Source organism: Macrobrachium nipponense, chromosome 21, assembly GCF_015104395.2.
Source record: "Macrobrachium nipponense isolate FS-2020 chromosome 21, ASM1510439v2, whole genome shotgun sequence".
NCBI classification, from domain to species: domain Eukaryota; kingdom Metazoa; phylum Arthropoda; class Malacostraca; order Decapoda; family Palaemonidae; genus Macrobrachium; species Macrobrachium nipponense.
Genome location: NC_087212.1, coordinates 28,814,888 through 28,839,042, shown reverse-complemented (window position 1 = coordinate 28,839,042; position 24,155 = coordinate 28,814,888). Strand labels below are relative to the sequence as shown.

Below are 24,155 nucleotides of genomic sequence, written 5' to 3'. Positions count from 1 at the left end.
TCCTGCAGCTTTGTCACAGCCTAGGTATTGTGGTAAATCAGGAAAAGTCGCAGTTGGATCCAAGTCAACGTTTGGAATATCTGGGAATGGTTATAGACACAACACAAGCCAAAGTATTCCCGACAGACCAAAGAATAGAGAAATGCAAACAAGTGGTGAATGCCTTTCTGGGAAAACAGACACAGCCAGCAAGACAGTGGCAGGTGGTGCTGGGAATCCTAACCTCCCTGGAGAAGCTAGTACCACAAGGAAGGCTACACCTTCGGTCCCTACAATGGAGGATGAAGGAGTTTTGGTCACCAATAGTAGATCACCCGTACGAGCAAATTCCCTTGTTGGCAGAAGTGAGGAAAGACTTGCTGTGGTGGGTGAACGACGACAATCTCTCCAGACCTCTTGCTGTTCTCGGATGCGTCACTAGAAGGCTGGGGAGCCCATATGGAGGAGTTGATGGTGTCAGCAAAATGGAGTTGCAAGGACAGAGAACTCCATGTAAACGTGCTGGAGTTAAAAGCAGCGTTTCTAGCTCTACAGGAATTCAGGGAGAGAGTAAAGGGACACTCAGTGGTGTTGATGTCAGACAACACCACAGTAGTAGCTTATATAAACAAGCAAGGAGGCCTAGTTTCTCGGCAGTTACATGTGATGACAGTTCAACTTCACCAGTGGGCTATAGAGAACCTGGTAGACATCAGGGCCAGGTATATTCCGGGAAAAAGAAACATAGTGGCCGACAAGTTGAGCCGCAGGGATCAGATTCTGGGAACGGAGTGGTCCCTGCACAACAGGTAGTGGACAGGATGCTCATGTTGTGGGAAGGACCGATCATAGACCTATTCGCAACCAGGTACAACAAAAAGTTGGAAGTGTATTGTTCAGTAGTCCCAGACGCAGAGGCAGTAGCAGAAGATGCGCTACAACACCCCTGGGACAATCTGGACGTGTACGCATTTCCTCCATTTTGTCTAATCCGTCAGGTTCTGAACAGGGTAATGCGGTCTCAGAACCTCAAGATGACCCTGGTAGCCCCGTTATGGCCGAAAGCAGAGTGGTTTACAGACCTACTGGAACTCCTAGTAGATGTGCCGAGAGAGTTACCCCCATGGAGCAACCTACTGTGTCAGCCGCACATGGAGAGGTACCACCAGTCGGTGAAGTCCCTATCGCTTCACGGGTGGAGACTGTCAAGTATCTCCTCCGAGCGAGAGGGTTTTCGCAGAAAGCAGCAACTCAGATGGCAGGAAATATCAGAAAATCATCTGCGACAGTATACCAAGGAAAGTGGTCAGCATACTGTGATTGGTGTCGTAGAGGGAACTTGTCTCCACTCGGTACCACTATTCAGCAGTTAGCAGACTTTCTGATATGTTCTTAGCAGACTTTCTGATATATCTCAGAACAGAAAAACATATGTCTGTATCTGCAGTGAAGGGGTACAGGGCGGCTCTAGCCTCAGTCTTACGAATGAAAGGAGTGGACATATCGTCTTCATGGGAGTTGGCCATGCTGATGAGGAGCTTTGAACAGTCATGCCCACCAAAGGAGCTAAAAGCCCCAGATTGGGATCTGACCAGGGTACTGAGTAGTCTGACAAAACCCCCCTACGAACCACTAAGGCAGTCCACGGATAGGAGCCTGACCCTGAAGACAGTCTTCTTATTGGCCCTGGCTTCAACCAAAAGGGTGGGGGAGCTACATGGGCTGTCATATCTCCTAAAGCACTCGAGAGGTTGGAGATCAATGGTATTTGAGTTTGTCCCAGAATTCGTGGCCAAGACCCAAAATCCAACAATAGTAGACGGCAGATTCGACTCCTTTACCATACCTTCCTTGGCAGACTTTGTAGACAATGACAAAGATGAGATGCTCCTGTGCCCCGTCAGGGCACTAAGGGAGTACTTAAAGAGAACAAGGCACCTCAGGCCGGGGTGCCGGAGGTTGTTCGTAAGTACAGGACGGAACAAGAAGGAAGTGTCCAGGAATACAATATCGTTTTGGCTAAGGGAGACGATCAGAGATGCTTATATGGCAGAAGACAGAGGGTCAGATAGCCAGGTGGGAGCTAGAGCTCATGACATCAGGGGCTTGAGCGCTTCTCTGGCATTTAAGGAGAACATGTCTGTGGATAGAATTCTGAAAGCTGGTGTGTGGAAACGCCAAACAACTTTCACCTCATTTTATTTGAAAGATGTTGCCCATAGATCCTTGGACACTTTTTCCTTGGGTCCAGTGGTGGCGGCCCAACAAGTGATATAGCTCATCCAGTGGCCCGGGCGGGTCAGTTTGCGTCTAGTCTAAGATGAAGGTATGAAAGTAGAATGAATGGGATGACTGGTCTTTTTTCTTTACTACTTTCTTCCTACTCCTTTAACTACGGGCAATATGAAGGAGAGTACCGTCATGTGCTGGAACGGACTAGATGCAGGTGAGGTGGTCAGCCATACTGTGAAGCTATCTTAGGTTATGATATACTTTTCAGTAGCAACACACCCCTCTGGATAATAGGGAAAAGAGGGGTGAAGGTGGATCCAGTTGCAAGGGACAAGAGTAAACAATAGAATGGTATCTACACCCAGTGGGGGAAAACCAATAGATCCGCTTATATCTTTGGTTCTAGGTTCATTGTCCATTCTCTTAGAATTTCCCTATATATTCGGAAATGGATAAGGTGGCAAACTCCCAGTCAGTTGTAGAGACTTACCTCCCTCCAATAGTAAGTCTATCCTAATGTTAAGACCGAAGGTTTGTTCCGTATATGAACAAATATCAAATTTGTAACTAATTTGTATTTTTCATAACTAACAAACCTGAGATCTTAACAGGTAAAGGCCCACCTCGAACCACCAAAGCCCCCCCCTCTATCAGCAGTCTAAACTGGGTTAGAAATATAACTGGTGGGTCACAGGTAGCCGTGGGCATTCTGGGTATACATGCCCCGTGACCTGGTATAGATGCCAATGGTCCCTGGATCTCACAAGTGTAATTTTAATTCTACCGGTTTCCAGCTTGGCGCTAGTAAATCCTAATGTTAAGACCTCAGGTTTGTTAGTTATGAAAAATACAAATTAGTTACAAATTTGGTATTTTCAGGATGAATTTTTTTTTCTTTTTTTTTAATGGAGTAGTACATCAATAGTTCAGTTTTAGAGTAAAATTATCAATGTGGAATGTTACTTGGTGAGTTACTTATGTAAAAATGAAATTTTTATGATAATATAAAGTTTTATACAGACAGTTCCTGGTTGTCGACGGACTCGGTTAATGGCGACCCAGCTGTATGGTGCTTGTCTAGTGCCATGAAATCAGTGATTTATGGCGCCATAACTGGCCAAGTTTTGGTTATCGGTGCCAGAAGGTGCTGATAAGAGTTATAGCTCCATAACATACCTGACAGAGGGGACATTAACTGATACTTGTGCGCCATAAATTGCAGTTTCACTTAATGGCGGTTTTTGCTTATCAGCACCCCTCCGAGAACTGAAACCGTGTCGATAACTGGGGACTGCCTCTATATACTTACCAAGTAATTACATGGTCAGAGCCATCCCTCCTCCCATGTGATGAATATAAGCATAAATGGAATGATTATTGTCTGCGGAGTCATTCCTAACCCTCTTTCTAGGGGCCGACATTTTAGATGAAACTAATAGCAACGATGTAATTACTTGATAAGTATATATAAAACTTTACTTTGTAATAAAAAAAGTCATTTTCAAGTCACTGGCCCCTATGAACTTGTTCCTTATGGATAGGGTTCATCTTCTGAATAATAATAATAATAATAATAATAATAATAATAATAATAATAATAATAATAATATTGTGGTACGAACACCAACCTGAAGGAGTGATAGAAAACGATCAGGCAAAGATCCTCTGGGACTATGGTATCAGAACAGATAGGGGGATACGTGCAAATAGACCAGACGTGATGTTGATTGACAAAATCAAGAAGAAAGTATCACTCATTGATGTCGCAATACCATGGGACGCCAGAGTTGAAGAGAAAGAGAGAGAAAAAATGGATAAGTATCAAGATCTGAAAATAGAAATAAGAAGGATATGGGATATACCAGTGGAAATCGTACCCATAATCATAGGAGCACTAGGCACAATCCCAAGATCCCTGAAAAGGAATCTAGAAAAACTAGAGGCTGAAGTAGCTCCAGGACTCATGCAGGAGAGGGTGATCCTAGAAACGGCGCACATTGTAAGAAAAGTAATGGACTCCTAAGGAGGCAGGATGCAACCCGGAACCCCACACTATAAATACCACCCAGTTGAATTGGAGGACTTTGATAGAGAAAAAAAAAATAAAATAAAAATAAATAAATAATAATAATAATAATAATAATAGTGCATATTGCTTGGCACATTGGAGATTATACTTAAGGTTGTTTGCACCTCAGCAGTATTGATTTTTGCCAATTACTTATATTATCTTTGGTATCTTTCAAATTAGCTGCTGTCCAACTTGCTGGGTTTACTTTTCTCTTGCTCGATTTTCATTTTTTAGAACAAAACCTTTAGCTATGCCCTGTGAGTCTAGAATTCTGACTTGTTTTGGTGGGGGTTGGGGGGGGGTTGGTTTGTGCCTTGTTAATCAACTTTATAATTAATTAAAGTAAGTTGTTCAGCTGTTTTGCTTTCTCCGTATTACTTTCATCTCTTTCTCCTAGTTTCTTGCTGGACAAGCCTTATAAAAACCAATAAATGTGACTTTAGCCTTATTGGATATACGTACTTGTGAAGTGAATGGGAGTGCCCTCATCCCAACACCTCATAGAAATAACAATGGGATCTTTTGTAAAATGAGGAAGAAAGAAAACATCTTTTACCTGTTTGACATTACACTACTTGGCAGTACAACATAAGTAAAATAGAGATTTGTATTTATGAAATTTATACATTACTTATTACTTAATTTTTTTTAAGTTAAATAGGACTGTAGATTGGAGAGATTTAAGATTTTCTGTTTGTGGATCAAACATGGTAGTGACTCATTAGTATTGCATAAAAAAATATTTATTTTGATTTATTTAAGGTTGTCTATGATAACTTTGTCATTATGTGCTGTGGTTGCATTGTCACTTCTCTCTCACAAGCTATTTTCATGTTGAATCTAGATGTGCTCAATACAGTATATTGCTTTTGCACCCCTCAGTTCATTGGTGTATGGCTCACAGTGCGATACAGAAATCAGCGGGATCCCAGGGCTAATCCCTCTGCCTTCCTGTAGAGGGAGGCGACATAACTTCACTCCTCTTATATTCACTAACATATCAGGTAGCTTTGGGTTTCTGGTGTGGTTGTATTTTGTGTGTGGTTTTGGCTTCATATAATTGCATGTTTTTTTGGGTGGCTTCATTAACCCCAATTATTAATCACAGAGAAGCTATTCTTTTTAGTAAATAGTATTGTAATGATTTGTCATGTACTGTAATCAAAATTTCAAAGAATGCTTTTTTTAAAAGTAGTATCATGATACTGATGTAGATTTACATGCTTATCTTGCAACTTACATGCAGTTCTTAGCACCTTTTTTTGAAGTAGATACAGCTTGCAAAAATGTTTGATGTGTGTGAGTCAAAATAAAATAAACTTATCTTAGACTAACTTCTGAAACTTTTAAGGTTTAGTCATAAAAAAATACAACCAAGGTACTGTATGCTAGTACATAAGTAAAAGGCATTGTTATGAATTTGCATTAACTTCAGGCTTGATTTTGTACATAAGTAAAAGCCATTGTTTTTATTATGCATTAACTTAGGCTTAATTTTCAATGTAAGATTTGAAGGCTTAGTAATTTTCAGTGTAAAATTTCAAGTATTTAGCTTCTTTGATGTGCAATGGTGGCTTTGTTAATTATCTTTTTCATTTTTTCTTTGCATGCTTTTATGTCTTTTCATTCCTTTCATAACCTATTGTACATAAGGTTTGTTTGATACAAAGCACATTAATCATGGAAAGCCGTTAATTGTGGTTTGAATGTTCCTAGACATGCATATTCTGATGTCTTGCAGACAGCAGCAGACTAGGTAAAAGCAACAATCGTGCATGTATACCTCTGACTTAACTATACTGAGTTCGTTTTTTTCTTGAGACTCAAGTTTCTCGTTGGAAGTGCTCACCTAACGATTTGGTTGTCTGAGTTTGCTTCCCCACTCTGCCAACGTGGGATCAGAGGAATTTATTTCTGGTGAAAAGAATTTCATTTCTTTATATAATGTGGTTTGGATCCCACAAAAGCTGTAGATCCCATTGCTAAGTTACCAGTTGGTTCCTAGCCACTTAAAATTAACTAATCTTTCAGGCCAGACCTAGGAGAGCTGTTAATCAGCTCAGTGGTCTGGTGAAATTAAGATATACATAACTTTCTTTTTTTTTGAGACTCAGGACTGTCTATTAAGTTATTCCTTTTATTTTGTTAATCATTATATATTGTCATCCTTTGTTCTGTTTTCCTGTAAAAAATTGAGTGACTAGTAAGTCATTACTTAGAGGATTTTGTCTTTCTGGCTTCATGTAAGTATTCCAGTTATTTTTTCTTTATATTGAATTTGGCCATTCCTTGCTCTGTGTTGTGCATAATATGGTAAATGGCATTCATATCTCGGATTATTTTTTTTTATATAATTTGCTTTTAGTTGTGATGGGGATTTTGTTCTTTAACCATCACATGCGGTGGTAAGTAGTTGAAGGCAGGAGGTAAGTTTGTCTATTGTGTGTTAGTTGTGAATGTTGCATTCATTGCATTTGATATTTATATGTACCATTTTTTTTATATAGTACTTGTATAGATAACAGTTGGCTCTTCCCTACTGCTCCTAACTGGAGTTGCTAATATTTGCTTGTGTAAATGTATATCTACTTATATTACTAATTTGTGTGCATCAGTGTTTACCACATGTTTATTATATTTTGTGTTTTTGTGAAGTGTTGTGCATTAATAATTTGTTGTACTGCTTATTTTCTAACAAAAGTTGTCAAGGTTTTCCAGGTAGCATCTGCCATATATTCTTGTCCTCACTAGAACTTGACCCTTGTTTTTTTTTCCTCCTTTTGATGAAATTGCTGCACTCATGGTCTCTTCTCTAATATTTACCTAGACTGGTTTCCAAACCAGTGAGCTCATTTTGAGGGCAGGAAGAATCACCAGTCAAGGAAGGCTGCCAATTAATCTCTACATGCTCACCTAATGTGGCCCATCTCCTTAGTACTGATAACACCTGTAATTTCCTGCTTGCCTGCTCTGCCTGTGCTGCTTTGTCTGGTTGTTGGGCTCTCATCTTTATGTGCTCATGCTCATGTTGTTATCATTTCTGATACTGCTTCCTTTATACCTAGATTTTGGTTCTTCTGGAGGTAATGATTTGAAATTTTCCAGTACTTAGCTGCAGTTGATTATTTTTACTTTGATTTCTGTTTGTCTTTGCCAAGTTTCTTCCAATGTGCCTGCTGCACAGATGGTTACCCTCGTGATGCCACATTTTCTTGCTTTGCCCACTTGATAAATTTTTGCTGTTATTACTTATGTTGACCCATTTGATGCCTTTGACTGCTCGTCCACACTTTCTGTGAGACTTTTCAGAAGTCACAACTGTAGCAGTCACTCATTCCTACTTATTCAAGACCATTGGTGTGAGGGGACCTAATCCACTGTGATTGTATTCTTAATTCTTATTCACCTCCAGGAACCTTTGGTATTTCAACTGTCACTATAGATAAGCTTCCCCAAAATGCTGAAACTTGAGGCTTTGAAGGAACCTTAGAAAAATCATCTATCACCTTAAGAAAAGTGTACCTCACAGAACAATTCAGTTATTGAAATGGAACCTCTTTTTTTAGTCCTTAGAACCCTCATTAGGGCCACTTATGATGCATCTCAAGAGGCATCCCATCTTCACAACTTCGTGAAGAGTGCTTTCTAGCTGGCTATTATGAGTCTTTTAGGCACACAAGTGAGTTGCATACTCTTGTCCAGCAGTGTCTTGTATGCTGATGGTTTGGTATTTGGTTGTCCTGCCTTTCACATAAAATTTTATGGCCAAGACCCAGATGGCTGGCTAGCAAGATCCTGATATTGCTCTATTTTCCATTCCAACTAGCCAAGGCAGATTATGCAGACTATCCTTCAGGCTTGATGAATAGTACCTGTACTTGAGATCAGCGCCTCTCAACTTAACCTAGCCTGTTAAAGGAACATAGAAGTTATGACGATTATGAATGCAGTGTGTGTGTGAAGAAACCCTTTCAAAGTCATGGTATGCTGCTTGCTGATATGCCACTCCCTCCGGGAAGTGGCAGGGTTCTTCAGAGGCACCTTCTCCAATTTTTTTAGGGGTTACAACCTTAGGCTTTACTCTTTTGGTCTCACCAAATTTGTAAGGGGTTCTTGAAAAGAATGTTCCTTGTTGACATATATTTTCAATCTCATCGAGGAACATAGAGAAGGTTTGTATTCCTATAGGAACAAATAAGAAACTTATATAAGTAACTTGTATTTTTCTTAGATATATAAACCATACCCTTTGAATGTATATCCCACCACCACCACCACCCTGTTAAGTCGTGGAGACGAAAGATAGAATGATGCAAAGATGCAAGTAGGAGTAGGGGTTCCCCCACTTACACTTGTGCCACCATACGGCCATCCTTGTAACTATGTTTATTTGTTTGTTCATCTGCATGTGAAAGCTGTATTCTACTTAAAAGGTTGTGATTTGTATATCTAGGAAAAGTACAAATTAATCTTTAAAAGTTTACTATTTTAGTTGGCTTCAAGTTATTTTATTTGAATCTGCTTATTGAAATCAGTGTAATGCAACAGAACTACTTATCATATTTATCTGTATTATATACTGTTTAGAATGTTAAAATTTTTATGCCATCAGCATATCCATGAGTATGCATGGCAATTATTTGAAAAATTAAAATGATTTGATTCCTTAATGTTTCATTCAATTATTATTTTTACTATTATAACACTGGCAAATAGAAGATGCAGATATTAGTGTAAGGTAAAAGTTTTATCACTTACTCTTGCTTTCATTTTGCAGATTCTTGGCTTCTTCATTGCTAAAAGGTACCGTCATCAAATTGATCCAAGGGCCAATATTCACTCTCTATTACAGTAAGCTCTCTCGATGTGCAGTGATGATAATGTAGATGAAATAGGGAAAATTAAATTGTTCATATGTTGGGTACTTCTAATTACAGCATTAAGCATACATAGACAGAAATTAAGAGCTGTGTATAAATGACTAATAAGTAGGAGGAAAAAATTGAGTACCTTACTGTAATTATTGTTCACCAAACATTCAGATTAGCACTTTATTTCATCAAAAAAATCTTATATATCTTGCCAAGAAAATGCCAGATGTATATTTGAAAACGAATGCAATTTAATATTAAGAGTTTTTATTTACTATATACGTACTGTATATTATTGTTTACTTAGGTTTAAATGGAAAACATAAGACTTAAATGGGTGGAAAGATTATTTTTAAGAAGTTGACAAAAGTTGTTGAAATGTAGCTACTGGTGGACTATGAAATTCATTTTGTCTTGTGAAAATGTGTGTGTGTGTGTGTATGCTTAAATTGGTTTTTATACTGTACAACTTTCAAGTTTCGTCCCAAATTAGGATTGCTGGTGAACTTGATGAGCCTTAGTAGTGGTAAATATAAATCTACCTGTTAACATACTTGTGTCAGTTGAATGCTGCAATTGTGTGTGTGCCATTAAATGTACATGTTGAGAATTTTGTTGCCATTGGTGCCATTTCTTTTTCTTCCATGACTGCAGTGCCATTTGATTTCAAAGTATTTTGCAGCTGTTTCCAACTGATGGGAATTCCCATAACTGGGGTATGCATCTGGTTTAATAGAGTTTGTGTATTTGGGCTTTGTCTTAAAATTATGCAAGAAAGTTTGAATTTCACGAGGTTTATCAGTTAGTTGTGGGGTTCATTCCATATGGCATTAAGAACTTGGAACTAATCCATAATGAATGATATTATGGTTAATTTTTATTTTTCACTTTTATTGTTAATAGCTGAAAACAAGTAAAAGAGGAAGTAGAAAAGAAAATTGAAAATTATAAAATCTCCATAGGACAGTCTAAAGAGATGAATTTTATTTTTCACTGACATTAACTACCACACTTTGGAAAGATTATTTTTAGTATTATACTTAGAAATCCAAATCCAAGGTTATTTCTTAAAAGTAATATCTTAGATGAAATGTAAACTCTTAATATATTTAGAAAATTTATTTATAGCAACTGTCATAGATTAAATGTCATTGAAAGAGCTGGATCATTTCCTTTGAATCGTTAGTGAGCCAGGAGATGTGATCAATCGGTAGTGTTCTTGCCTTTATGTAACAGTCTTTCAGAATCAGATTATCATGGTACCTATTTTAGTACAGTATTGTTTGTACTCGATCCCAGTTCCACTTTCATACTTGGTTTGTGGAAACCCTCGCAGATATTCTCATTTTTGTGCAATATGATGGTGATTTTGCTTCCCTGTAGTATTATTTACTTGGCAAATGCTTCATCTTATAGAACATTTTGTAGGAAAGGTGTAAGTAATAGCTTTTATTTATGTTTGAGCTGTAAAAATCAGGCATTCATCGCCATTCTTTGAATCAAGTCATCTGAAAGGATGTTTATATATATATATATTTGTATCTAGAGTACACAAAAATATTAACCTATATTTTGAACATCTGGGGCAGGGAAGAGAAGTAAAAATGTGTAGCCTTTTAAGAAAACCTTCTGGGTCATAGTTAACATTTTTGTAAATAAAGTGTACCTGTTTAAAAGATTGTGTTCATCAATAGTATTTACCATAGTAGGATATAAATTTTGATTTTATTTTAGGCAATTGTTATCGCTGAGAACACAACTTTGTCATTCCATACTATCTTGAGTAATTTTTTGTTCTGTGGCATTCTTGAACTTTGCTCATTTTTACCTCAAGTTCTTTCCTTGTCCAGTACCGTTTTATTCTTTGGCATTCTTTTCCAAGTGTATACTGTTCAGGTATTTTTTTTTTTTTTTTTTTTTTTAATTATAGCTACTTCAAGAGTAGTAGTGATTGAATACCTGTTTAGAAATCCCTTTCAAAGCTTGATTAGCAATGATAAGCAATTATCTTTTTATTTTGATGAATATTCTCATATTTTTGTACTGTAGTTGTTTCTTGTACCATGTTTTTCATTGTATTTCAAATAGCATTGCCTGAAGATATTTCCCAAACTTTTTCCTCTATAGTCCAGACAGTATTAGAATGCAGGACCTTTTTGGGACGATCTCTGCATGAATAGGTATTATCTATTGCAGATGGTTGCTTCCTGAATTACGTATATTGCTTCTAGTGGATATTTCTCTTTAAGCAGCTATATATACAGGTATATACTATATTTGAGTTTTTCCATTTCATGATATTAGTCCTTAATAATCACCTTTAACTCCTTGTCCATTAATTATGATTAACTTTAGGTCCCTCAGAGTTTTTCCCTCTGGCTCATGTGCGTTTTCTTGATGAAACATGCATACTGGATCAAATTATTGTGCCTGACTTGAGCTTCACAAGGATGAAATAGGTTGACATTGTCAATGTTTCATCCTTTAGGAATTAAAATCCGTGCATTAATTAGGTGTCGGCCAGTATTTTTGTCAGTGTGAGGCCTTGCTAGTTCAGTATTTATATCCGTGAGACAAGGTAATCCTAAATGATTAATAAGGTAAAGGCTACAAGAGCATGGTTTTAATGTTCATTTTTGAGGAGTTATTTGAAATTTTGAGTGAAACTACATTGCTGAGATTTTACACCATAAATACTTCAGTTTTTATTCTAAGGTAGTTCACCTATACCAAAAGATATGGTGCACTTGACATTAACAAAGTTTGTTATAAAGCTCTGAAATATGATCATGATAGGTAATCCCTACAAGGTAGTAGTATGCAGGGTTTGAGTAGTGTACTTGGAGAATGGTTATGAAAACCATGGATTAAATTGTTTCTGGCAAATTGACTTGATATTTATCTTATTACGCCTCTTTTGAAAGGGTTTATTTTTAATGGTAGTAGTACATATACTTACATATATACTGTATTTACATATATATATATATCAGTAGCTTTGCTAGTAACATATATGGTGTCTTTACAAAGAGCATTGTCATATGCAGAAAAATGCTAAGGCACCTATATTTTAAAAATCTATTTAGCTAGGTAGATCCAGTAAAAGTGAAGGTTGTGTAATGCTTAACATTCTAATAGAAGACTCGCAGAGTAATATGGTATAATTTAATATATAAAAGTATCCAGCCAACCACGAAGATGGCAATATACTTTTAATTGATTCTGCAAATATTAGAGTATGGATAAGACACTAATAACTTGAAGGTGGCAAATGGTGTTATGCAGTTGTAGTAATAAGGATGTACGGTAAATTTAGTTATTTGCATTTATGCCTTGATTAACCACAACTTAATTTTTAGGATAACTTCACTGTCAACTATTTATTATTCTGAGGGTGGTGGCCAGCATATTAATTTTATCCAGAAATTGTGAACACTAGAGCACCTGTTGATCTTGACCAGTTTTCATGTTTTGGAGTTGTACACCCTAAGACCTTTCCTAAATTTTGTCTAAAATTGTAGGCATCTATGTATGCTTTTGTAATTGGAAAATTCAGTCTCATTGAAGATGAGTAATAAAAGAATCTGAGTTGACTTCATAATGCTCCAGGCATAAGTATGGCAGATGACAAACAGGAAGATTTGAAAAAAAATGTTTACGGGCAGTCCCCAGTTTACGAAGGGGGTTTCGTTCAAGTGCCGCAGCGTAAGGCGAATATCTTTAAAAAAATCTTACTTTTAATCCTTTGGGTGTCTTGAAAATGGGATAACCTGCATTTTCATTGAATTTTTCATCAAAAAAACCTCCAAATATGGACCATTGCGCCATTTTGGAGCCATATTTCTTCCATCAGATCAGTGTGTAAACCTTGAAGATGCATTGTAACCCAGATGCTTCTCACCTCGGTGGTCGTGGGTTCGATTCTCGGCCATTCCATTGAGGAGTGAGAGATGTGATTTCTGGTGATAGAAATTCACTCTCGACGTGGTTCAAGTCACGTAAAGCCGTTGGTCCCGTTGCTGAATAACCACTGGTTCCATGCAACGTAAAAACACCATACAAACAAACAAACAAACATTGTAACCCAGAAATAATTTTTCATGAATATATTTGAAGAGCGTCATAATCTCAGAATGGCGTAAGCAGAGTCCAGCATAACCCTGGGGCTGCCTGTATTTGCTTTGGAAAGTGAATACTAACTACCTACTTTATGAGAATAAAAATTAGCCAAAGCTGTACTTTTATTATTTTTTTAGTGTCAGGATAAAAGCAGAGTAGAAGGCATTTTTGCACAGTATGCTTTACAGTGGGATGGCATGGTCATTGTATTTTGTCATTATATCAAGAAAAATGCATGGTAATAATATGCAGAATGTCTTAAATTTAATAAAAAGTTGTTGCTAAAAATCTAATCATTAGTGATTATTATGGTGGGTCTAATTGTTTTAAACCCATGGGTACTACTTAAGCAATAAATGTATGCTGTACAGAATCAACACAACTTATGATATATTAATTTGCTTTAAGGAAAGGAGTAAAATGGTGTGCTCAATCCGTAAGGTTTGGAAATCACCCCAGTAATCCAATTTTTGACAGTTGACCTACTTTATCTCCCATGCTGTGTAGCAGATTGGATAATTAAGGCATTACTGTAAATATTAAATATTTCCATATAAATAACTTCATCCTCCTGAAGCTCTGCAGTCTATGTCTTTTTGTCAGATATTGAATGACAAATCATGAATCCAGCTTCAGATTAAGCCACTGATAAAAATAAGAAATAAATACATTTCACTGAAATGGATAAGGTATTGCCTGTAGGTAATTGGCTCTTTTGATCTCTGTAGTATATTATGCATACGAAACTGCCTCAGAGAAACTATTCAAAAAGTGCAATGGTTTTTCAGTAGTAATATAGAAGTATGTAAAAGTCCAAACATTGGAAAGCTTAGTTTCATTGTATTTTAGACAATAATATAAACAATAAATTTTTCGGTAAATAAAAATGACAGGTACTAATTTTGAAAGAACATTCTGTTGTTATTGGGATATTTCCTTGAAGTATTTTTCAGTTGCAATAGATGTTCAATATTTTGCCTTTTTACATTAGTTATTCCAATTTACTCACCAAATACTATTCCTTGTTACTACACTAGTTGTGAAATTCCTGTATGGCTGGATGCTTTGTTTTCTTGGAACAAGGCACTGAGGTTGTCATTGCTTCATTATACATTCCATAAGTGTAAAAATATTTCAAGTGTATGTAAAAGCCCATGATAGATAGACAATCAGCAGGTAATGATGTATCGCCATTAGATGAGATATTGATGTTTAATATCTTAATATGGTTTAATAGTCTGTTTGCTGCTAAATTAGCTTGCCAAAGCAAACCCATTGCTAAGAACTGGCTGCTTCATGTGTTATTTCAGTGACTGACATGTCTTCCTTCTGGAGTAATGCAGTTGATTTGTCGAGAAAATCATATTCATATTTTCCCAGTGATTTGGTGTTTTCATAAACTGTTATTTGTTGCTGTACTGCAGAAAGCACTTCAGAAAACAGCATTGATATGAACATGTATGGAATGAATACAAAATTCAAGTGGTATTTTGTTTTTGGCAAGTGGTTGATGGGGCAAATGGATCAGAATTGTTAGTTACCTTGATGTATGTGAAGATGTAAGATGAGGCTTCCCTAAAATTATCACTTAAAGATTAATTATTACTTTTCAAGTTTGGTTTGTGGTGCTTCATACTTATTTTTTATCCCATCTATATATTTAGATGGAAGAATAGTGCTTGATTTAAGTTTCTGCTTGCTTTGTGTTTTGTTATGTTCAGTAAACCGTTGTTAGATTTTTATTATGGTTATCAGATAATCCAATATGAAAATAATGGAGAATATTTTTGTGAATTGGTGGGTAATGTTTTACTCTATTGCTGTTACTCTTTTGTTAAAACTGAAGTAAAGGCATATTTAATGAAATAAAAATTCTTGCCATGTCCCAGTTGGTGGGATGGTCCTTTTTAGTGTACGTATTTTTTTCTAGTCAAGTTGTCCCTATGTTTGGAGCCCATGAACAATTTAATAAAGAAAATATGAAACTAGATCTTTTACTCTTCCTTAAAAATTTTAATGATGATTATTTTCTGGATAAAGATGCATTGTGGAGACATTTTCAAAGAAGTCAAGGGTTTCAATAGTCAGGATTATCCTTCGTGTTAATTGCATGTTGTGAGAGAGGGAGAGAGAGAACGCGAGCCTGTATTAGATGTACAGGTAATCCTCGGTTATTGGTGGGGTGCTGATAAGCAAAAACCCCCATTAACCGAAATTCAGTGATTTATGGCACTAAGTTTCTGTTAATGGCGCCCATAACCGTTAAATGATGCCATAACACTATTATTTGCACCTTATGGGACCGATAACCTAAACTTGGCCCATTATGGCGCTAGACAAGCACCATAAAACTGGATCGCCATTGACTGAGTCTGCCTTGTAACGGTAATTTGACTTAAGATACACATGATAGGCACCTGCTTTTGTTAATTGTCAGATTTTGTCTTCATTATTCTGCATTTGATTGGGGGGTTATGTTGTTGTATGACTTCTTTCAATGGTACACTTTGATGCCTTGCTAGACATACACATTATAATGTAATATAGTGTTTTTATGCAGTTTGTAGTGTAGAATGACGACTGATGTCACATTAGATTTTTTTGTGGCAACAAACAGTGCTATAAGAATTGTACTGTAATCCCAGGATAATCTACACATCCAACATCTGCACTGTTATTTACCAGAGTTTTTCACTTCGCCCAATATCTTTGGTGTGCATTTCCATTAGAGCTCCATAAATACTCAAAATCACTTCAAAGAAAAATGAGTTACCAATAGTATTTTAATTTTTTATTCTCAAGATTGAATATCTTTTATATTTAATCCAAGAATTAAAAATAAAAATTTATTGGCCACTTAGAGTTTTTCTTTAACAAAATTCAATCATAGATAAAGAAATGAGGTAGAAACATGTATAAAATCAGATATAACTTAACTCTGTCAACATAAATTTAACTAATTTTTTCCTAAATTCACATTTTTTTTGTTTGACCATTGAATAAACAGATTATAAGTGGCCACCAAATTTTATCAAGTATTCATTTTATGTACCCAATCCCCAGGTCTGTCTCATCCTGAAATGAATATTGCTCAAAAATCTTTTCTCATGTTTACTGGTAAAGGATGAAATGCAGAAGTTTACTTAGATAATAAAATGAGCACCTATGGATTTGGGAAAGTTTTATATTTTTAGTTTACCCTTGCATCAAGGGCTTTCCATTTAAAGAATTGATTTTTTTTTTTTTTTTTTTGAGTCAGGGAATATAAAACTTAAATAAGAAGCAAGGAAATTTAAAACTGAATAATTTCTTAACTTATTTGCAAATGTGAAATTGTATTATTTTAAGAATTCCCTCTAACCAAAGGAGGAACTAATAACATCAAATCAGCTCGCCATCTTTCAGTGGTGTCTAGTCAGAGCTTTGACCAGCCTGAGAAGAGTGCTTGAGACTCAGAGGTCTGGAAAAACTAAGCCCTATTAATAATAGCAGTCGGAGCTTTGTCGAAGTTTAAAGTAATGATCGATATTTCCTTACTCATTGATATTTTAATTATTGTGCAGAATTCCTTGTAATTTTCATATGTACGTATATAATTTTTTATTTTCTTAGTTTAAAAATTTTAAGCTACTTAAGGGAGGGACTGAATAACATGTTCAGGTGATAATGGATGTGGATACAAGATGTTTTTACTGGACTTATTTTATATTGCGATGTTGCACTGTTTGTACTTCTATGGACTCTGGATTTTAGTGATTTAGCTTGTGTCTGAGTAGACTGCCTGTATGTCAGTGTATTTGTGTTGGGTAATGGAAGGTCAAGATGATGGCTTTCTTTTATTGACTTACTTTTATGAATAATGCTATTGTTTGTCTTACCGATTTCCGTAAAAGTATTACCTATTGTATTTTATTTACTAATCAGTTTTCAAGGTTGCTTAAAAATCCAAGGTTACATAGAAAAATTTTTTTTTAGTGAGAGAGAGAGAGTATTGCATTTTGTGGATTGTATAGGTATATGGTTATTTTGTCTTTCATCTGCAGAGTAAGTTGGGCCTAGAATTTGACAGTAGCTGAGTGTTATGCTAGAATAGTCATATCAGAATTACATTTGTTGACTTATTGCATTAGGTTTATGGACAGTTGTAAATGTCGATTTCGTAGAGAAACTAAGTCTTTAGTTCAGAGTTTATTCTTTAGCTGAAGTTGAATACAGTTTTACCGGCCCTAGCCCGACTGTCCCCGTACACGTTGTGGGCCACGCTCACCCATCCTGGGACACGTGGCGGGCCTTGCCTGCCCGTCCCGGGACACATGGCGGGCCTCGCCCGCCCGTCCTGGGACATGTAGTGGGCCATGCCCACCCGTCCCAGGACATGTGGCAGGCCATGCCCACCCGTCTTGGGACGCGTGGTGGGCCATGCCCGCCCGTCCTGAGAAGTGTGGCGGGCCTTGCTTGCCTGTCTCGGGACACGTGGCGGGCCACGCCTGCCCATCCCAGGATGCATGGCGGGCCTCGCCCGCCTTTCCCGGGACGCGTGGCGGGCCTTGCCCGCTCGTCCCGGAACGTGTGGCAGGCCTCGCCCACCCATCCTGGGACACGTAGCGGGCTTCGCCCACCCGTCTCGGGACACGTGGAGGGCCTCGCCCACCTGTCCTGGGACACGTGGCTGGCCACCCCCACCCGTCCTTGGACATGTGGCGGGCCTCACCCGCTCATCCCAGAACGCGTGGCGGGCCTACCATCGCCCGTCCCGAGACACATGGAGGACCTCGCCCGCCCGTACAGGTACACATGGCTGGCCACCCCCGCCCGTCCCAGGACACGTGGCCGGCCCCGCCCTCCTGTCCCTGGACACTTGGCGGGTCCTTAACACCTGTCCTGGGGCATGTGACGGGCCTTGCTTACCCGTCCCGGGTCACGTTGCAGGCTCCGCCTACCCATCCTAGGACGCATGGCGGGCCACACCCGCCCGTCCCGTGATATGTGGTGGGCTTCACTCACCCTTCTTGGGATACGTGGCTGGGCTTGCCCGCCCGTCCTGGGACGTGTGGCAGGGCAAGCCTGCCTGTCCCGGGACACGTGGCTGGCCTCGCCACACATCCTGGGACACGTGGCGGGCCTTCCCCACCTGTCCCGGGACATGTGGTGGGCCTAGACCGCCCGTTCCGGAACATGTGGCGGGCTTGCCCGCCTGTCTTGGGACATATGGCGAGCCTCGCCCGCTCTTCCCGGAACACTTGGCGGGCAAGGCCTGCCTCTTGTTCGGGACATGTGGCGGGCTTTGCCCGCCCGTCCCAGGATGCATGGCGGGCCCCGCCCACCAGTCCCCAGACGCGTGGCGGAACCCGCCCCCCATCTCAGGATGCGTGGCAGGCCCTACCTGCCTGTCCCGGGACATGTGGTGGGCCCCGCCCACCTGTTCTGGGACCCGTGTCATGCCCTGCCCTCTCTTCCTGGAACGGACTTCTTGGGCCCGCCACGCATCCTGGGACAGGCGGGTATATACGGCCCACCACTTGTCCCGGGAGAAGTGGCGGGCGTTGCCCGCCAAGTGTCCCGGGACGGTTAGGCGAGGGCCGACATGTGTCTCGGGACGGGCGGGTGTGGCTCGCCACATGTCCCGGGAATGGCAGGCGAGGCCCGCCACGTATCCTGGGACGGGCGTGCTAGGCCTGCCATGTGTACCGGGACAGGCAGGGTAGGCCCGCCACATGTCATGAGATGGGCGGGCGAGGCCAGCCACGTGTCACGGGACAGGCGGGTGAGGCCAGCCACGTGTCCCGGGACGTGCGGCGAGGCCCGCAACGTCTCCTGGGACAGGCGGTCGTGGCCTGCCACGTGTCCCAGGACATGCGGGTGAGCCCTGCTACGTGTCTCGGGACCAGTGGGGGAAGCCCGCCTCGTATCCCGGGATGGGTGGGCGTGGCCCACTATGTGTCCCGGGATGGGCGGGCGGCGTCTGCCATGTGCCCAGGGACGGGCGGGCGAGCGCTGCCACGTGTCCCAGGACTGGTGTTCAGTGCCTGCCAAGTATCCCGGGACGGGGCTGGCATTGCCCATCTTGCGTCCCGGGACCGGTGGGGGTGTCCGCCATGTGTCCCGGGACAGGTGGGCGAGACCCACCACGTGTCCAGGAAGGGGTGGGCGAGGCCCTCCACGTGTCCCGGGATGGGCGGGCCTTGCCCGCCCGTCATCCTGAGATGCGTGGCGGGCCCCGCCTGCCCGTCCCAGGACATGTGGCGGACCTTGCCCACCTGTCCCGTCATAGACAACACATTCTCTTAGTCTTAAAACCAGAATATGCCACTGACTCCTTCCAATTCTCCTGGGGCTTCTCTGATTCCTTTTAGTTCTCCTGAGGCTTCTCTGACTCCTTTCAGTTCTTCTGGGGCTTCTCTGAATCCTTTCAGTTCTCCTGGGGCTTTTCTGAATCCTTCCAGTTCTCCTGGGGCTTCTCTGAATCCTTTCAGTTCTCCTGGGTCTTTTCTGAATCCTATGCTTCTTCTCCTGTTACTACGCCAATCCTGTCATTTTCCTCACACTTTCTTTAATCCTCCTATCTTCCTTTCACTTTCAGGAATCAATATAACTCTTAAGAAAATATTTTAGCATATTTATTGCCCTGCAACTTCAATTTCCTTCAAGGATCAACAAAGCAAACTTATTAAAAATAATCATTAAACTTTCCATACAACAAACTTTGTCCTCAAATTTTTCATATCTCATCCGAATTTGTTAGGCCAGTGCCATTCCTTGAAGATCGTGCCATTCCTTGGAGATCGCGCCATTCCTTGAAGACGAACAGCTGCTCTTTTAGTTTCCAGTTGTCTTTCTCCAGGCGTCTGTTTTTCTCCTGCAGGTTCTTCAGGTTGTAAACCAATTTCTCCTTCGCTCCTCGCAGCTGTCCAACCTCATCTTCCAGCTTTTCGTTCCTTTCGCCTGGACACCAGTCTTCCTCTCCAGTCACGATTTCCTTTCTCTAGAAGGCATGTCAGCTCCTTCCTCCTGTGTTTCGCAGCCTCAACTTCACACTGGAGTCCACACTTTTCCTTCCTGAGGTCTTCCACCTCTTTCTGCAGGCGCTCGAACCTGACCTCGACGTCTTTCGTGCCGGATTCGCGCTTTTCGGTCGCGTCCTTTTGTTCCTGGATGAGCCTAGCCATCCGCGCCGCTTCTTCGCTTTTTAACTGTGGGTCTTTCTCCTCCTGTCGTATGAGTTCCTCTTGCCTCTCAACCTGACTGTTTGCCTCTGCCAACAGCACTGTTAGTTCCCTTATCCTCTTACATAGGGCATCGTTTCTCTCCCCAATTTCCTTTGTCTTTTCCATCAGCTGCTGATTTTCATCTGTGATCTTGAGGATCTTGTCTTCCAACTGCCAATTTCCCCTATTTTCTTGGTCGTTCTCCCTCTTCAGGAACAACGTGTCAGCTTCGAGCGAGTAGGCCCTTTCTTGCCAGGCCTGCTGTTGCAACACCTCCTGAATGATCTGGATCACACGAGTGTGTTCTTCCCTTCCGCCCGACTTCTGAATCTCTTCATTGTTGTCGAGCCTCTGTTGCAGCTGAAGAATTATCCTATCCAAGTTTACCTGCTGCTCTCTCTGGCACCGAATGGTGTCTCGCCAAGCCGCAATTCCCTCCTTCAGTTCCTTCTCCTTGGGCTGTTTTTTTCATCTGTCCATCCACCTGTGGTGTTTTTGTATGGTAACACTGCGTCCCGGGCTTAAGATAGTGACATTCAGCTTACATTCTACGATTATAATAATATCCTATTTCGAATATTAACGGTGTAATTCGCATACAGTAAATTATTAAAACACTTTTCAGTTGCAAATGTACACCCAGATGTTCAACTCCATCAACAGCAGGAAGAACCTCACCAGTGAATAGGCAGCCACAATAAACAAGATGACTATTCCTGCGTTAGGCTTCTCTCCGTATTTCGAACAATATCTGGACATACCCAGTTCACATACTCTCCTCTCATTCTCTCTCGATTTTTCGTTGATTTTCTATATTCCACGAGAGATATTTCGATTTATCAAAATATAGCAGGAAATATTCTGAACATTTTTTTAACTCTGCCATGTCTCTTGGTGTTATAAATTACTGAAATCTCTCTCTCACTCTCAGATTTTTTGCAGTACATATCTTCTCTCTCTCTCTCTCTCTCTCCTCTCTCTCTCTCTCTTCTCTCTCTCTCTCTCTCTCTCCATGCGGGATTTTTTTTTTAATCTTATCTGTTAAAATAAATTTGGGGATTTTCCTTTATTTACCTTTTTGTCTGCTTCCTTTATGACTTGTAACCGAGATGGTAGTCGGAACAGATTGGAATTAGCCATCATCATTGGCAGAAGCGATCAAGCCATCGTCATTAGAAGACCTGTACAAATTACCTCTGAACTTCATCATGTAATCTCAGAGAATGTAAGTATTTTTTATACTTCGTGTTTTCTACTAGAACCTCACATCATTGCCGAATCATCATGAGTTTAACACATCGCCGTCATAACCAAAGAAGATAATACCGACTTCGTAAGTGATCTACAAACCCCAAGACACTCCAATGAGTATGGAAGTGCATAACCAACCGACTTAGCGTAAGATTATCGCAAGTCTAACATTACCTCATAGGGCGCCTTATTATACAAGGCAACAGCCTTAAAAATTTTTCTAAGGCAAGTTTCATTTTTATTGAATTTTACAGGATAACTAATTAAAAGATACAATTCTAAACGAATTAGCCGAAACATCAAGATATATAATATATATAATATCTATATATATATATATATATATATATATATATATATATATATATAATATATATTAACTACTCAACCATAAACATTTTCAAAAACTATAGGTAAGTTTCAAGATTTTAAATGTATATCATATGGATACAAAGAAAAGATGAACTGAAATTTAATTATATTACATTTTGTCCTACATAAAAATGAAAAAAGATATAAAGGAGTACAATTTTATTAGCATATAACTTGCGTTCGTTGAAATGTAATATGAAAACAAAGTAGAAAACTAACATCCCTATTCCTATTTAAGGTCGAGTTGCGCGTTTGGTGTGAACGCAACCTTAGTAAGACGTTGCGTATATATATGTTTAATATAATATGCAGGCAGCTTTCTGAACGTCGGAAATATTTGACACGCCTTGTAACACATTAAAAATGGGATGTAAATATGCAATTCACAATTATCTTATTATTTGAGAACATAGAAATAATAAGAATTCTTTTGAATGAATTCGGTTCAGCGACCATTAATCACCTGGAATCTAAATTCAGTCCCAATTCAGTAACAGAACAAAAGTAACACACCTTTGATTAACCACAAAGTCATTTTCCAGGGAATCCATGTTATCTGACTGGAAATTCTTTGTACAATTGTGTGACGGACGGTCAATTTGAATCACGGTAGTTTTAAAGAATTTTGTATTCCAATAAAATATGCAGCACTCCTACAGTACTGTGTAACCACACTATATCATCAAATTGTTTTAAAACTGAAAATTTCATAGAGGTGATGAAAAATTGAATTCCATTCTCAAGTGTTCAGACATTGACTAATTAATTATGTAGTATACTACCGGATGTTTCGAAAGTGGCTTCAGGTATGGGATGGCCAGAAGATAAATGGTCAGCTTTGCTACAAAGTGTCTTAATTGGTAAAGGGAGAAGTGCTTATCTAGCCTTAACAACTGATCAGTGTAAAGACTACAAGGTACTTAAACACAGTGTGCTACAAGTTTGCCAGATGACCCCAGAGTACTACAATAAAAGATTCAGAAATTTAAGAAAAGATGAGAAGGGAACATTCTTAGATTATGCATACAAAGTGAGAAGGTGTTTTAAACGTATGTTAGAAGCTACTAAAGTTAAAACTTTCGATGAGTTAGAAGAATTACTTGTTCTTGAACAGTATCTATTTGAGAGAGAGAGAGAGAGGTTAAGAAACTTGACAAAGCTGCTACACTGAGTGAAGATTACAATATAATTAGTAGTAAACGCAATTACAATGTCAAGTACCAGTCAACAACGCCCAGGCTTTAAGTCTCATTCAAACAACGGGAACAAATTTAATGGGAAACCTACAAGTGATACTACCAAGAGTACACAAGGTAATACACCTCAGCAAGCTAATGCGAAATCCTCATCAAATTTTTCAAGACTGTTACAGAAACCTAATGTTTTCTGTTTCAAGTGTAGAAGAATAGGACACTTCAGTCAAGAGTGTTACCGGAATCAACAACTGTCAAAGCCAATTGGTCAAGTAGTGAAAGGTGACCAGGTGAAACAAACTATGAAGATATTACGTGATACAGGGAGTAACCATAGTGTGGTAGTACGTGGTTCTCACCCTCAGTTGGAGAAGAATCTCACAGGAGATTCAGTTATTTTGAAGGGTATAGGAGGAGAGGAAGTAACTCCTATATGCTGCTTACACCTGTCATGTGAATTGGTGACAGGGAATGTTGATTTTGCTGTAAAGGACTCACTGGCTGTGGAAGGTGTACATGTTCTGTTGGGAAATGAAGTTGGTGGTGTGCCATTTATTCCTTGTCCTGTAGTGACAGACAAACTGTTGAGGATTAGTCCTACAGTAGAGTTGGAGAAGAATAACCCCCACCTGTTTCCTAGTTGCGTAACTACCAGAAGTGTGAAGAGGACTACGACTGCAGGTGAAGAAACTGAGGATTTACACACCCAAGAAGGATCTTTGTGCTTTGAAGAATTGTTCCAGGGAAGTGATGTTTCCCCTAGTGCTGACCAAGAAGAGGAAGGAGATGACGACGAAGAAGAACTTGTTGTTCCTGAAGAGACTCCGAGTAGTCAAAGTGTTCCTGAAGACAGTAGTGAAAC

The 24,155-nt window shown here is 39.6% G+C and overlaps 2 protein-coding genes across 4 annotated transcripts in view; both read left to right on the top strand.

Moving 5' to 3' along the window:
• LOC135197876 (tetraspanin-13-like) overlaps window positions 1-15,257 on the top strand; it is a 72,366-nt gene extending 57,109 nt beyond the window's left edge. Inside the window, exons 6-7 of one of the 2 annotated variants that reach the window (XM_064225079.1) lie at window positions 5,165-5,286; window positions 9,060-15,257. In XM_064225079.1, coding sequence (XP_064081149.1) covers window positions 5,165-5,239 — 75 coding nt within the window. In that variant the 3' untranslated portion in view covers window positions 5,240-5,286; window positions 9,060-15,257. The remainder of the gene's footprint in view (window positions 1-5,164; window positions 5,287-9,059) is intronic. The other variant, XM_064225078.1, reaches the window with a different exon arrangement.
• The window catches only part of LOC135197874 (uncharacterized), a 143,736-nt gene that overhangs the window by 10,629 nt on the left and 108,952 nt on the right, over window positions 1-24,155 (top strand). The window contains exon 2 of one of the 2 annotated variants that reach the window (XM_064225073.1): window positions 2,906-5,156. The exons of the other annotated variant lie outside the window; for it this stretch is intronic. The gene's annotated coding sequence lies outside the window, so the exon portion shown is untranslated. Of the gene's footprint in view, window positions 1-2,905; window positions 5,157-24,155 lie in introns of those variants that run through there. 2 annotated transcript variants of the gene reach the window in all.